Source organism: Urocampus carinirostris, chromosome 5 (genome assembly GCF_059441175.1).
Source record: "Urocampus carinirostris isolate Australia breed hairy pipefish chromosome 5, RoL_Ucar_1.0, whole genome shotgun sequence".
NCBI lineage: Eukaryota > Metazoa > Chordata > Actinopteri > Syngnathiformes > Syngnathidae > Urocampus > Urocampus carinirostris.
In genome coordinates this window covers 29,451,368-29,464,548 of record NC_142353.1, presented here as the reverse complement: position 1 = coordinate 29,464,548, position 13,181 = coordinate 29,451,368, and the positions used below count along the sequence as shown (strand labels likewise).

General features: G+C 39.0%; 1 protein-coding gene across 3 annotated transcripts in view; it reads left to right on the top strand.

Annotated features, from left to right (window-relative positions):
* Window positions 1–2,611: 2,611 nt before the first annotated feature.
* Window positions 2,612–13,181, top strand: part of skic3 (SKI3 subunit of superkiller complex) — a 42,423-nt gene continuing 31,853 nt past the window's right edge. For 2 of the 3 annotated variants that reach the window (XM_088336403.1, XM_088336401.1), the window contains exons 1-15: window positions 2,612–2,647; window positions 2,890–2,989; window positions 4,708–4,851; window positions 4,921–5,012; window positions 5,091–5,166; window positions 5,233–5,379; window positions 5,448–5,546; window positions 7,529–7,637; window positions 8,908–9,048; window positions 9,197–9,295; window positions 9,376–9,500; window positions 11,451–11,537; window positions 11,613–11,716; window positions 12,780–12,906; window positions 12,973–13,152. In XM_088336403.1, coding sequence (XP_088192529.1) covers window positions 2,900–2,989; window positions 4,708–4,851; window positions 4,921–5,012; window positions 5,091–5,166; window positions 5,233–5,379; window positions 5,448–5,546; window positions 7,529–7,637; window positions 8,908–9,048; window positions 9,197–9,295; window positions 9,376–9,500; window positions 11,451–11,537; window positions 11,613–11,716; window positions 12,780–12,906; window positions 12,973–13,152 — 1,620 coding nt within the window. In that variant the 5' untranslated portion in view covers window positions 2,612–2,647; window positions 2,890–2,899. The remainder of the gene's footprint in view (window positions 2,648–2,889; window positions 2,990–4,707; window positions 4,852–4,920; window positions 5,013–5,090; window positions 5,167–5,232; window positions 5,380–5,447; window positions 5,547–7,528; window positions 7,638–8,907; window positions 9,049–9,196; window positions 9,296–9,375; window positions 9,501–11,450; window positions 11,538–11,612; window positions 11,717–12,779; window positions 12,907–12,972; window positions 13,153–13,181) is intronic. The other variant, XM_088336402.1, reaches the window with a different exon arrangement.

Below are 13,181 nucleotides of genomic sequence, written 5' to 3'. Positions count from 1 at the left end.
TGGAGCTCTATTATTAAAGGAAAAATTATAATTTATCTTAAACATTGTGTTTTGTATGCCTTGCTTTATTTTTCCGTCATAGCTTCTATGTTTAGTTAATACAGTTTTCTTTATTCTTTTAGTAAATCAACCAAACAAATGCAGCACTAACATGTTATAAGATCAAAATTATGTTTTTTTTTTAATCTTTTAAAAAAAATAATTCACTTTTTAAATCCCCAGTGTGCAATATTTGACCACTAGATGGCAGCGTATTGCAAACGAAAACCAGTGCCATAGCAGCAAGATGCCATACAAACAAGGGGAAACTTCTTGGTAGGCTTTCTACAGTGTAAAAGAAATACAAATTCCTCAACTTTTGTATGTTTTTTTTTTTTTTTGTAAAAAAAATAATTGGGATGAAAGTTAAGATACTTTTGCATAATATTCAAATAAATGTTTTTATTTTTTACTGAATGAAAGTCTTTTGTATTTTATATTTTTACTTACACTTATTCAGATTTACTGTTTTGTTTTGCAGAGTCATCATAGTAACGTTTTATGTACAATAGGGCTTATACCATCCAATTTTTGAATGATTAGTATTTATGTGTTTATTTTTTACCTGTAGGAATTCCGCTGTAATAATCATATATTTCCATGGTTCACGGACCCCTTAACCACTTCGGTTGTAGAGGCACCACTTTTTGTAGTTTGTTTTGGACAAGTACAGCCTAACAGTGACCATCCCTCTACAGGCTGCGTTTTTTTGGGGGGTAGGGTTTGCTCCCCCACATGAAACAGTACTGGTTGCCATGTTTACCAGTTGCAGGAGAAGCCTCCTGCTCTGACTCAGTTACAGCACTATCATCATCTGGTCGCCGTTGTTCTTCAGTGCTACACCTCATCCCACTCATCAGAGATGAGCCGGACCTCCGCATCGACGGGCAGCGACATGTGATAATATTAATGCTAGATCCTAAACAGGGTTGGGTACTTTAACTGGATTACTTTCAATTACTTTTGGATTACTCCAATACCAAATATGCTAATAAAAGACAAAATAAACTAAATATGAATAAAATTATGACTCACAACACGTGGTAAGCTTTCTCTCCTGGCTTTGATCTCCGGCAAAACTAACATAAAATGCGACAGAAACAAAATGAAAATAAATCCAAACAGCTTGCCAACATCATTTTTGCTGTTCCATGTATTCCGTTACTCCCCAAGCCTGCATAAAATTTTGTAATTGTATTCATATTTAGTCTCTTTTGTCTTTTATTAGCATATTTGGTATTGGAGTAATCCAAAAGTAATTGAATGTAATCCAGTTAAAGTAACCCTACCCAACCCTGATCCTAAATCACTAGGCCAAAGTTAAACTGTTAACACTTAGTATTTTGAAAAGTCAGCGTGATGACGTTTATTTAAAACACGGTTCATACCTTTTGGCTTTAATGCTAGGACCTTAGCTTGGCCTTTGATGCTAGGTCCTTAGCTTGGCCTTAGATAATAGGTCCTTAGCTTGGCCTTTTGATTTTTGCATTCCGGAGATGGAATAAGAGCTTGCTCTGTCCACTCCACGCATCGGCCCGAGGCGTGTTCAGGAGAGTGAGTGATTGCTATCGCGAGCTATCGCTAGCTTCTGAACGGACAGTGATTATTGAGCGCTCGCGTGCCCGAGTAATCACGGGAGAAAGACCGCTTACTTTGATTTCCAACATGGCGTCGACAGTGCAGAAGATGGAGGATCTCACCCTGACGAGTGCTGTTGGCGATGTAATATATCGTCTTACATTGCCTGGTAATGTTTGTGAACAATGCAAGACAGGTATGACCCCTTTTAGTCTATTTTCACTCATAATAAACACTGATTCATAATGATACACTCAACACTGATACACATCGACGATCTTGATAAGCTGAAGTGAGCACGAAAGAGTGGGTCACTGTAGGTCGGGACAATGTCCTCCACATAGTTTGTGATGCGGCCAGTCCCCAAAGCCTCTTCTTGACTGTTAGATGCACTCTCTTCCACTGCGTTTAGGATAACCTTAACTGTGTCAATATGCGAACTGTCGCTCATATCAGCCAACTCGCTCAAAGCAAGCTGTAGAACGAAATCCATTGTACTGTCGTCGGCCATTTTGGATCAGTAAGGCAATCACAGTGAGCGATTACAAAACGTTCAGCAGTGCGCGGCAAGCGATTATCAAGAGACTACATGTCTGATCACTCTCCTGAACACGCCTCCGGTATTGCAGTACCTCCGGGAACGGTGCATTCGCAATGATCGCAACAAGGCTTTAGGGCTAGGACCTTAGCTTAGCCTTTTGGCTGAGAGTAAGTGTCCCGGCTCCTAGGCTTTGTAGCATATAATGAACTGACCGATAATGGATAATGAATAACGAAGATAGATCAATAACCCTTAAAAACCCCATACCAACCAATGTTTTCCTAAAATATTCAAAACTATTCTTTACTTAAAAAACACGTTGCATTTATTTTATTTTTTTTACTTGCAGTAATTCTGCTCTTAAAATATCATGCTTTTTTAAAAAAAAACAAAAAAACATTTTCCTTTATTTTGAAAAGCAGGCGTGTTGATGTTTTTGTACTTCCGGACCGCTGGCACCGGACGTGGTACAATTTGTCGACGTAAACAGTGGGTTTCTCGAACTTTTTTGTTATTTTTATTATTTGTATGCACGTTTTCTGTTGTACTATCCAATAAACACATTAACATCAATGTTCAGAGTTCACAAGTGTTTGGAGCTAACATTATTGTTTTTAACAACAAGCTAAACGGTGCCTAAATGTCACATCACATGCTTTTGTTATTCAAGATCTAAATGAATCTTTCTCCTGTTACATGTATGACAGTTTTATTTGCTGACTTTCTATCAGGTAGGCCAACATGTCGAGCAAAGAAGTGAAAGCCGCCCTGAAGAGTGCTAAGGAGGCGATCAAAAGCAAGGAGTTTAAAGACGCTTTAAAACATTGCAAGGTGAGAACAATTAATACAATTGCACTCAAAATGGTGCCATCATAGTAGTAAAAGAGGAAGTGGAGATTGTTTTGTGATCAAGCCCAAGAAAACATTAGACTTTTTTAACAATTGAAATTAATCCTTTTGGTTTTTTTTTAATTCAGAATGAGAATCCCCTTTATTATTATTATTATTGTCTTGCTACAGCGAAACTGGGGTTGCAATCCAGTTGGCTAAGTATAATGTATAAAAAAGATAATCAAAAGAAAAAATATTAAGTATTTACTTCTGAACTGAAAAAATATACACAACCGGGATTATGCTCCTTAAACCTGGGGTCACGCACTTAAAACCGGGACATTGCACTCTAAAGCTGTATTTCAAGACTGCGGTTTAGTGTGTTGATAGCTTTGAGGAGAAAGCTTTCCCTCAGTCTGTTTTAGTCCTTGTGGGATCTGAACCGCCGACCCTATCGAACCAGTTCGAAAAGACTGTTGCAGTGGTGTAATGACTCTTTCAGAATGTATTTAGCCCTGCAGAGGTAGCAAGAGCTGGCAATGTCCTCCAGGCTGGGTAGGGGTCAGCCAGTGATCTTTTGGGGAGTGCTTCTAATCTTTTGGGGGCTAGGGCTTTCCCGTCTGCTGCAGAGCATCCTGCGTACCACACCGTGATGCAGTATGTTAGGATGCTGTCTTTGGTTGCGCTGTAGAATTTCACCAGCAGTTTCATGACTATAAATTAGCCTTGTTATCATTATTTGTTTTGCTATAATTTAAAACGGCTTAAATTGTATTATCACCCAGGTACTACACTATCATTCATTAAATCAAACAATGCCATTAAAGTCATGATACCTCAGAAAAATTAAGTCAAAACTTAATCATATAATGGTAACGTAATCATATCCCATTTGAACAAAGACTATCAGCCTCATAAACTGTCGTCCCCAGAGCCACTGTCGTCCTAAACAATGTCATAAGACTAAATGGTAAATGGTCTGCATTCATATAGCACTTTTCAAGTCACTGAAGCCCTCACAAAGCACTTTACAATGTGCTTCACACTCACCCATTCACACACACTCACACACGGATAGCCAGCGGCAGCAATGCAAGGCGCCTACCTGCCTATCGGGGGCATGACTGTCTCAGTTATTTCTATTTTTATCAAAGCCCCAATGTGTAATATTTGACTACTAGATTGCACAAAAATACAAAAACAAAATTAATCTTGACTATGTTCTAAACAAAATGTATTCTTTATTCTTATTTTTTCACAGTGTTGTTGCTAATTTCATTGCATTATTTTTTGATGCACATATAATTTAGGTCAGGCTACAACTACTACCGTACCTTATAAATATCCCCTCTCTAGCAGCATTTTTTTTGTCCGAAAATGTTTTTCCTGGAGTAAACAAAGTAATCAATTACAAAATGGACAATTGTATTATCGACCGAAATGTATCAGTGATGGCTTTGGGGAAGACTCTTATCCTGTTAGTCCTTCTTTTAAGCTAAAGGGCAGCAGGGCAAAGATGTGGTAGCCAGGGGCAGAGGAGTTCTTTATACTGTTGTTGGCTCTGCTTCGGTAGTGATGCAATATCCTCCACACTGGGCAGAGAGCAACCAATTATTTATTTTTGTGGGACTGTGTTGATGACAATCTGTAAGGTTCTCCTGTCTGCTGCTGTGTTCCCAAAGTAGCATGTCTGACTTGAACTTCTAATGATGTGACAGACTGTTTTGAAGCTTGAAAAAAACAACTACAACGCCTGGGTGTTCATCGGATTGGCTGCTAGCGAGCTGGAGCAACCGGATCAGGCCCAGGCAGCCTATAGAAAAGCTGTGGAGCTGGAGCCAGAGCAGCTACTGGCATGGCAGGTAAAAAGTAAAACCCGTTTTGGTGAAACCAAATACGAGTGTGTATATTTATTTTTTGATCTGTGTCAGGGCTTGAGCAATTTATACGAGAAGACCGATCAGTGGGATTTCAAAATTGAGCTGCCTAACGTCTATCAGAAGCTGGTCGAGCTGTATGCGAGGTAAAATACAAGCTGGAATACGAAAATGAATTGATATTTTAAATGATTTTTCTTTTAAAATCGCTTCCTGTGTCCTAGCTCGGACAGAAACAAGTGCTACGATATGATTGGCAAGTTGCAAGAAATACATCAGTCTGACAAAGAATATTCTAAGGTTTGTATTTCACATTATTCACATTTTTTTCAAACACATTTTTAAAAAAGCAATATTGTCGCAAAGTTGGCAAAGGTTTGGCTGCAGATGATTCAACTGAAAGAGGAAGACGGCACCGACAAGAAAGACTTGCTGCAGCTGTGGCAACAGATGGCCCAGCTCCTGTCAAACTGCCTTGGTGACAATGAGCAGGACGTTGAAGTTCAAAAGCATGTAAGGGTTGCACTTAAACATAAATGTGACAGTTAAGTAAATGTTAGTTTTTTTATTTCCTATGCCAGTTGAGCACAGCTTTTTCGAAGGCCATGCTTCTTGTTGAGCCGATACCCGGGGATGAACACCGGAAGCTCTCTGTTGACTACATCAAATGTCTCTCCAAGGTAAAATCTACTCATCAGCTCCATGTGTATTTTTTTCAGCTCAAAAGTAAAAATAAAATTCTGATGCACTGGCAAAAATCGAAGATATTATACTGGGGATGCACGATAACTGTTTCCTGTTTACTACCAATACTGATGAAATCCTGTTTTTGGACACCAATAACAATAACTTCTTTGAAAACTGCATTCTATATTTAGAAGAAAAATTCAACACGCACGATCCATTTATTTATGTATGTTTACAATTACAACTTGAATGGCCGTGGGCCTTTAGAGCGTCACCCATGTTGAAATGCAAAACCATTTTTGGGTAGCAATTCCCATTTTAGCAGGGTCATTCACCTCTAGAGTCACCTACCTGATTTCTTGTGAAAGAAGTTTGTGATCGTGACCAAACTTGTGGGCTGGGAGAGTAGAATAGCGTTATGAAAAAAAGCTGAGTTGGCCAAACCCAAAATACTGAATCACATTTTTGGGGGCATTTTTAACATCTATTGTAACCTACCTGACTGACTGTAAAATTTGGTATTTGTATTCAGTAGTGTTCTCCCCTGGGAGAGCAGAATGTTTTTCTGGGAAAGAATTCTGAGTCAACAAAACCAAAGGGCTGAGACAGCTTTTTTTGGCAATGCTCTTATCTTGGGCACTGTGGGATTTTTCTCGATGAAAAGAATGTGCCTTTGCTCAATAAAGGCTGAAAAACACTAATCGAGGGTATCCTACCTGACTGACTGTGGAAGATGGCCATATCCAAAGCCCTTCCCTATATTTCTTGGGTGGACAAGCAAACACTCACACACACACATACACAGACAAAAAACTGACACACATATATATATATATATATATATATATATATATATATATATATATATATATAAAATTACGCACACATACCTAAATCCAAATAAAAACATTATCACCACCCTTGCTTAGCTTGTGAGTAATAAAAAGACACATCTGTGTTGAAATCTGGCACTATTCTACACAAACCCCTTGCTCGCGGGGATAATAATATTATACAGTTTTTGTAAACATAGTGTTGGATAAACTTTAGCCTGACCTTTACAAATCAATACTTCGTCAGTGAGAACTATAATGATACGATATTGTTATGAGCACAGAGACTTTTTCTGTTTTTAATAGTGGAAACCTCCAAAAGGAGATGCATGTGATGCCAGTTCATTAGTTTGACTTTTATACCTCCTCACTGTCTTTGTTGTCTCGACTATTATGCACTGTTTACCACTCTTCATGTTGCTGTTTTTTGATATCCACACCCTTTAATGCGGATCTGCTTTTGTATCCTAGGCAATTTGATAAAAATAAAGTGCTCAGGGGAGGGCTTTTGGAACAGGTTGGAATTTCTAAACTGAGGTCTGGGTGCTTTCTTGTTTTCCTTGCAAATTCGAAATCCTATGATACTTCTTTATTTTGAGTGTCTACTATTAATAATCTTAACAAGCACCATAACACTGACACGTAGATATTGCAGAGTTTGCATATGATTATCGGTGTGTTCATTAAATAAAAAGATGTCGCTTCTAAATATTTAACAAAAGCTCCAATACTGATGGCACACATGCTTTGTCTGTGAAAAATATATACTGTATTGCTCATTCTTATCATCTGACATTATCTTAGCTGTACACATATGTCGCTATAATGATTTAAAATAAATAATCAAATGCTAATCCAGAAAGGGCGAAACTACTTCGGGTGATGTTTGGCCAATTACAGCGGTCTGATTTTCTTATAGCGACTAGTGACTAATTATTGGGGTTTTGTTTTGGCTGTGTGATGTGATAACTGCCATGTTCTACTTTGGCTGTTATTGACCCAATAAATATTGTGCATTCCTCCGTTTAATAGTATACATTAAAGTAAATGTACCCTTTGTTTTAAGTTTTAATTTAACAATTAATATGTAGATATATATTGTCATATCAATAGTTTACAAACCTTACATTCTTTTTCCACAGCTTCCCGAAGAAGAAGAAAAAATGAAACAAGCCTGCGAGTCAATGCTGTCGCTCTACCCGGCCCAAAGTTATCCTCTCGAAATCCTTTGCTCCAACTACCTTGGAAAAGGTTATCCTTGTTTACAAATACAGTGCTAAGCAAAAGTATTGACCCCCAAGAACTTGAAATGCTACATTTCAGGCCTAAAGCTAATGTATATATATCTTTTTTTTTTCAAGAGTCAACATCATGTGAGACACAATCATGAAGTGAAACCAAATGATTCCAACATGTATATTATATTTTCAATGGCATACTGAAAAGTAGGTGTTACAAAAATATTGTCCCCCTCTTTTCTCAGCAGTACGAAGACCAAAGAACACACCTGGCAGGTCCGGGATAAGGTTGTGGAAATATTCAAAGCAGGAATGGGATACAAGAAGATTTCGCAACATTTACACATCATCAAGAGAATTGTGCGGGCAATAATGTAAAAATTGAGAAAGCATAAAAGCACTGAAAACCTACCAACACTGTGTCCCTCTAAAGCAGGGGCCGGGAACCTATGGCTCAAAAAGTTTCCCTACCCCGGTTATCAACATTTAGCCCTAAACTCTAATCAGACTAGCAACCAAAAGGCCCATGATCACATTGGATGACGTGCAGGCATATACAGCTGACATGGGACAATCTTTGTATAATACCACTATTGTTCGTACTCTGCATAAATCTGCCCTTTATGAAAGAGTGGCAAGTAGAAAGCCCTTTCTGAAAGAATACCATAAAAAGGCCCGTTTGGCATTTGCAACAAGCCTCATGGAGACACAAGTAACATGTGGAACCAGGTGCTCTGGTCAGATAAGACCAAAATTGAACTTTTTGGTCAAAATTTACAATGGAATGGTTCAAAACTTACAATATAAAGGTGTTAGAATGGCCAAGCCAAAGTCGAGACCTCAATCTTGTGGAGCATTTGTGGCAAGTTCTGAAAAATGATGTGCACACATGATCACCATCAAACCTTTAGGAAATTCATCTGTTTTGTAAGGAAGAATGAGCAAATATTTCTGTTTTAAGGTGTGCAAAACTAATAAAGACATATCTAAAAAGACATCTGGCTGGGGTTGCAGCAATAGGAGGTTGTACTAAGTATTAACTCGAAGAGGGCCAATTTTTTGCAACACCTGCTTTTAAATTTGTTAATGGAATGTAGAACGTTGGATACATTTGGTTTCTTTTACAATTGGGTCTCACATGTTGTTGATTCTTGTAAAATATTTTGAGTTTTTTCTCTATATAATTAAAGCCTGAAATATGGCAATTGGGGCTTGAGGGCTGGAAAATACTTTTGCAAGACACTATTCTCACATTAAAACGTGATGAAAGGGTTTTGTTGCAGGTGACCTAAACGAGGAGGCCATAGTTTGTCTCTCCCGGCTTCGTAAGTTGGCGCCAGATAACGCTTGGTCCAATTTGGGATTTGGTACCAAAGCACTCCAAGAGGGCAGGTATAAAGATGCCATTAGGGACCTTGCACAAGGTTTGTATGCATACACTCTGGCTGCTTTGTCTAATAGATTAAGCCACTGTTTTAAAAGTTCTGCCTGGAGTACAGTATACTGGTAAAGCCTTGTGAATAATCCTGGGAGCGTATTTCTGTTGTAAACTCAGACTTTTTTTCCCGTCAGGATTGAAGAAAATGAACTTTAGCCCAGCCTGGTACAGTCTGGCGGAGGCTCAACTCAAAGTGCATAAATACTCAGACTGCTCTAAATCGTGTGCCCAAGGTATTTTTCACTCATGTGTACTTTTCAGAAGTGAAGGCTTTAGATCAGTTATAGAGTGTTAAATGTTTTTTCTTCAATAGGTTTAACTGTGTGCGCACCTGGAGACAAAGAACTGAGGAGTCGACTGCTAAAGCTAAGACTGGAAGCTTTGGTCAGGAGTGGAGAGAAGGCGGCTGCAGAGCAGGCTTTAGAAACCTTTTCCCTGGTATAATGTCCTTACCTGTAGGATTTTATTTTAATTTGTCAAAGTTTAATTTGTATTTTTTAAATAAGTATTTCATTTTTATTCTATGATAATTGTAATTGTTTATTTATTTATTTTTATCGATTTTTTTATTACTCCTTTTATATATGAATTATGTTGTATAAATTTTGGATCATTTGTGAATTTTTTGGGATGATGAATCCACATGCCGCAAGTGACATGAAATACTAGAGATGTTTATGTTGCTGTGATACTGTAGATGTTAAGAGGGGACTGGATGAGAGTGTGATTTTGCCGACTGTGTTGTATGGTGCAGAGACTTGGAGCCTGAATGCAGATTTGAGAAATCAGTGTTTTAGGAGTATGTCAGGAGTGACAAGGTTGGATAGATTAAGAATTGGAATTGTTAGAGACAGAACTGGAGTAGTTGTGGAACTGAGCAAGCGTGTGGATAAGAGAGTACTTGGATGGTTTGGACACATGGAGAGGATGAATGAGGAGCGAATGTTGCAGAGGCTCTACAGAGCAGAAGTACAGTAAATGAAAAGAGACCAAGAGGAAGGCCGCGATTGACGTGGATGGATGGTGTCATGAGGGCACTGCAGGAAAGAGTTCTAAATATAGTGGAAGCTAGAGCTCTTGTTGGTGATGAGTGGAAAGGTGTTGTAAAATGATAGTGGGTTGTTTGGACGCCTTCTGAATCATGGGCAGGGCATGATGATGATATGATGCGGCAGGGGTAGACCAGTCAAAGCTGTCGGGCCCTGCTGTTGAACAGAAGAGTGTGTTGTGTCACCTTGACCCGACTGACATGGCGCAGCTTTCTTGTGTCCCGTTTCATCTGGAGGGACGAAAGCATGACCAACTTGGGTTCCGAGGTGCTTAACTTGTTTGAGTGTTTGGGCATTTGGGTTGTCCATGATCTAAAATGTTTTTGTGTGTGTTATATGCTACGTTTTCCCTTTTTTAAATTTTTTTGTTTTTTGTATGTGTTTGTCTTCCTGTCGGTCACCTCTCTCGAGGGATATGACCAGGGTAGATAGATAGATTGCTTCTCCCGTTGGTGTTTCTAGCACATAATTACTTACCTTCTACAGCTGAGCCCTGCATATGATGATCGACAAGTCCTGTCATTCAGGCATCTTTCATTTTTTCAGCCACTTATGTCAGCCACTCCGCTAAAAACTATTTTTGTTCTTAGCTACTCTGTAATAAAGCTTGCTGTGTCCTTCCACTGGCCATGCAAGCGAACATGTTCAGTTCCATGATTCCTGGTCCCTACGTTTCATAAATTTCAGCTTTGGTTTTGCAATCTTTTACTGGCCTTTTTAGTAGCCTTTTCCATTAGCCTGCCAGTTTTCAAAGCACAACACACTCTGTTTACACTCAGTCACACATTGATGTACATATACAATACAGAATATTTTACATATTTGATTTGATTTTTATTGTATTCTAGTTTGAAACGTCTTTATTAACAATGTACACTGGAGTTGCAGGAAAATTTAACTGGCTTTATATTTTAATAACGATAAAGACAATCTTGTGTCCAGCGGCTTAAGTTATGCACCTAAATCAGGTCTTACCAACTCCAGCACTTTACTATTTTCAGCTACTCCAGGTGTATCCAGCTCGCTCTGTCAATTATTTTCACTGACGGGGATTAACACCAGCTTTCATGTTTTGTCGCTCGCTAAAAATCATGAAGTTGGTTTTCGAATTTTGCATGGTGGTATCCTTCAGGGCTTCCGTAGTGTGTCTTTAAGAAATGCACTCGCTTTGAAATATTACACACTGTCATTTTAACCATACATGTAATTCCCTTATGTTAAGTCGAGGCACTTTTATTTGTACAGCCCTTAATAACAACATATGTTAGGAGTTGTTTTGGATTAAATCAATGATTATTGTGTTTACCTTATTAGTACCCTTTGTCTTCCTGTCCTTTAGATTCCCGATGCTGACAAAGATCCATTATTACTCGTGCTTAAGGGTCGTGCTTACCTCAACAAAGGAAACATATTGGACTCCTTAAAGGTCGGTTTGCTTTCATGCATGTGTGTAAATGATGTCAGGGAAAAACTACTGTAGAAAAATCTATAATCCTTTTAGGTGTCATCACAACTAGCAGACTCAGTCCCAAATCTAGCCCAGGCCTCGGCACTGAAGGGACTGATCCTCTTAGCAGAAGACAAGAAACAGCTTGCAGAGGAGAGGTAAAAATGTACCTCAATATACAATTGAATGTCAAATGAACACTTTTTTACCATGGCCTTTTACAGGCATGAAAATCTCTCACCTTTCGGCAAAATGTGCTGTTTTTAATTAAAAAAGGGTGACCAATGCGAATTGTGTAGATCCATGCAGAAATTGTTTTGAAAGGTGGAGGGGGTATCCTGAGATTTTACAAAGAGTGAAATGGGTGTTTGAGGCGGTTTGTTTGAATTAAGATCAGTGCAGTTTTCGCGGGCGGGAGTACTGAACTTTAAGCCCCACCTAAAAACCCCAATTTGGCCTGAGATTCTGAAGTGCGCCTTATAATCCAGTGCGCCTTCTATACCACAGAATACTGCGGATAAGATTGGAAATGCATAGAGTAATAATTGGTATGAGTTACCATGCAAGGTTTTAAGGTATGGTCGTATTTGAGAAATTATTGATCAAATCGATAACAATTGCTATCCTAAATTAGTAGTAGTAGCGGTGAGAGCACTGACAAAAATAACATTACATCTTGTTATTATTATGCTGTTTCTATTTTATTCGCTGGTTAATTATTGGGGGTAGGGTAATATGGACTCAGTCAACCACCCCGAAAATAATTTTACTTGAAAATCGCAATGACCCAGCACTGGTGAGCTATTTTCAGAACTGGTCTGCGGGGTTTTCAGCTGTACTTAGGGGCTACCCTAGTGCCTGTGGGCACCATACTGGAGACCCCTACACCAAACCATCAGTGGTACAAAGTATACACAAAATGACATTAAAGCTTATCCCATTATCACACTATTTTCTCTCGCAGTACCAACAACACTTATTTGCCCTAGTGCATTCTGATAGTTAAACTGTATCTACATTTCTTCACCTTTGCGTCAAAGACCTCACAGTTTAATATGTATGTGTTCGTAAAAGAGCTTGTATTGTATTTTGTTGAAAGACTTTGTTTTCTCCATTCTTTAACATTCATTAGTGGATATTTGCATAATGCATTATGATAGGTAAAACAGACTCTCCCTTTCACCTTTTTGACACCTGACGTGTTTTCATGCCTGCTTTTAGTTTCCTCGCGGCAGCCTCACAAAGCCCCGACTGCGCTGAGTATTACTTCCTGCTAGGCCAACTCTACTGGACCATGAGCGAAGAGACCCGTATAGACCGAAGCAAAGCCCATTCACATTTTCTCAAGGTTGGTTAAAAATGCTGAATTTCTCCGAAGTGTTTCGATTTGTAAGCATCACGTGTGTATCTCTAGGCTGCCAAATTGGACCCGCACCTCGGTTGTGCGTTCCGCTTCCTCGGACATTATTATCGAGAGGTTGCCAATGACTCTGGTCGGGCTCGTGGTTGCTATAAGAAGGCCTTTGACTTGGACAACGATGACGCAGAGTCTGGCGCGGCCGCGGTCGATATCAGCATGGCAGACGAGGATATGGTATTGCTTTTTTTCTATTTTCCAAATTC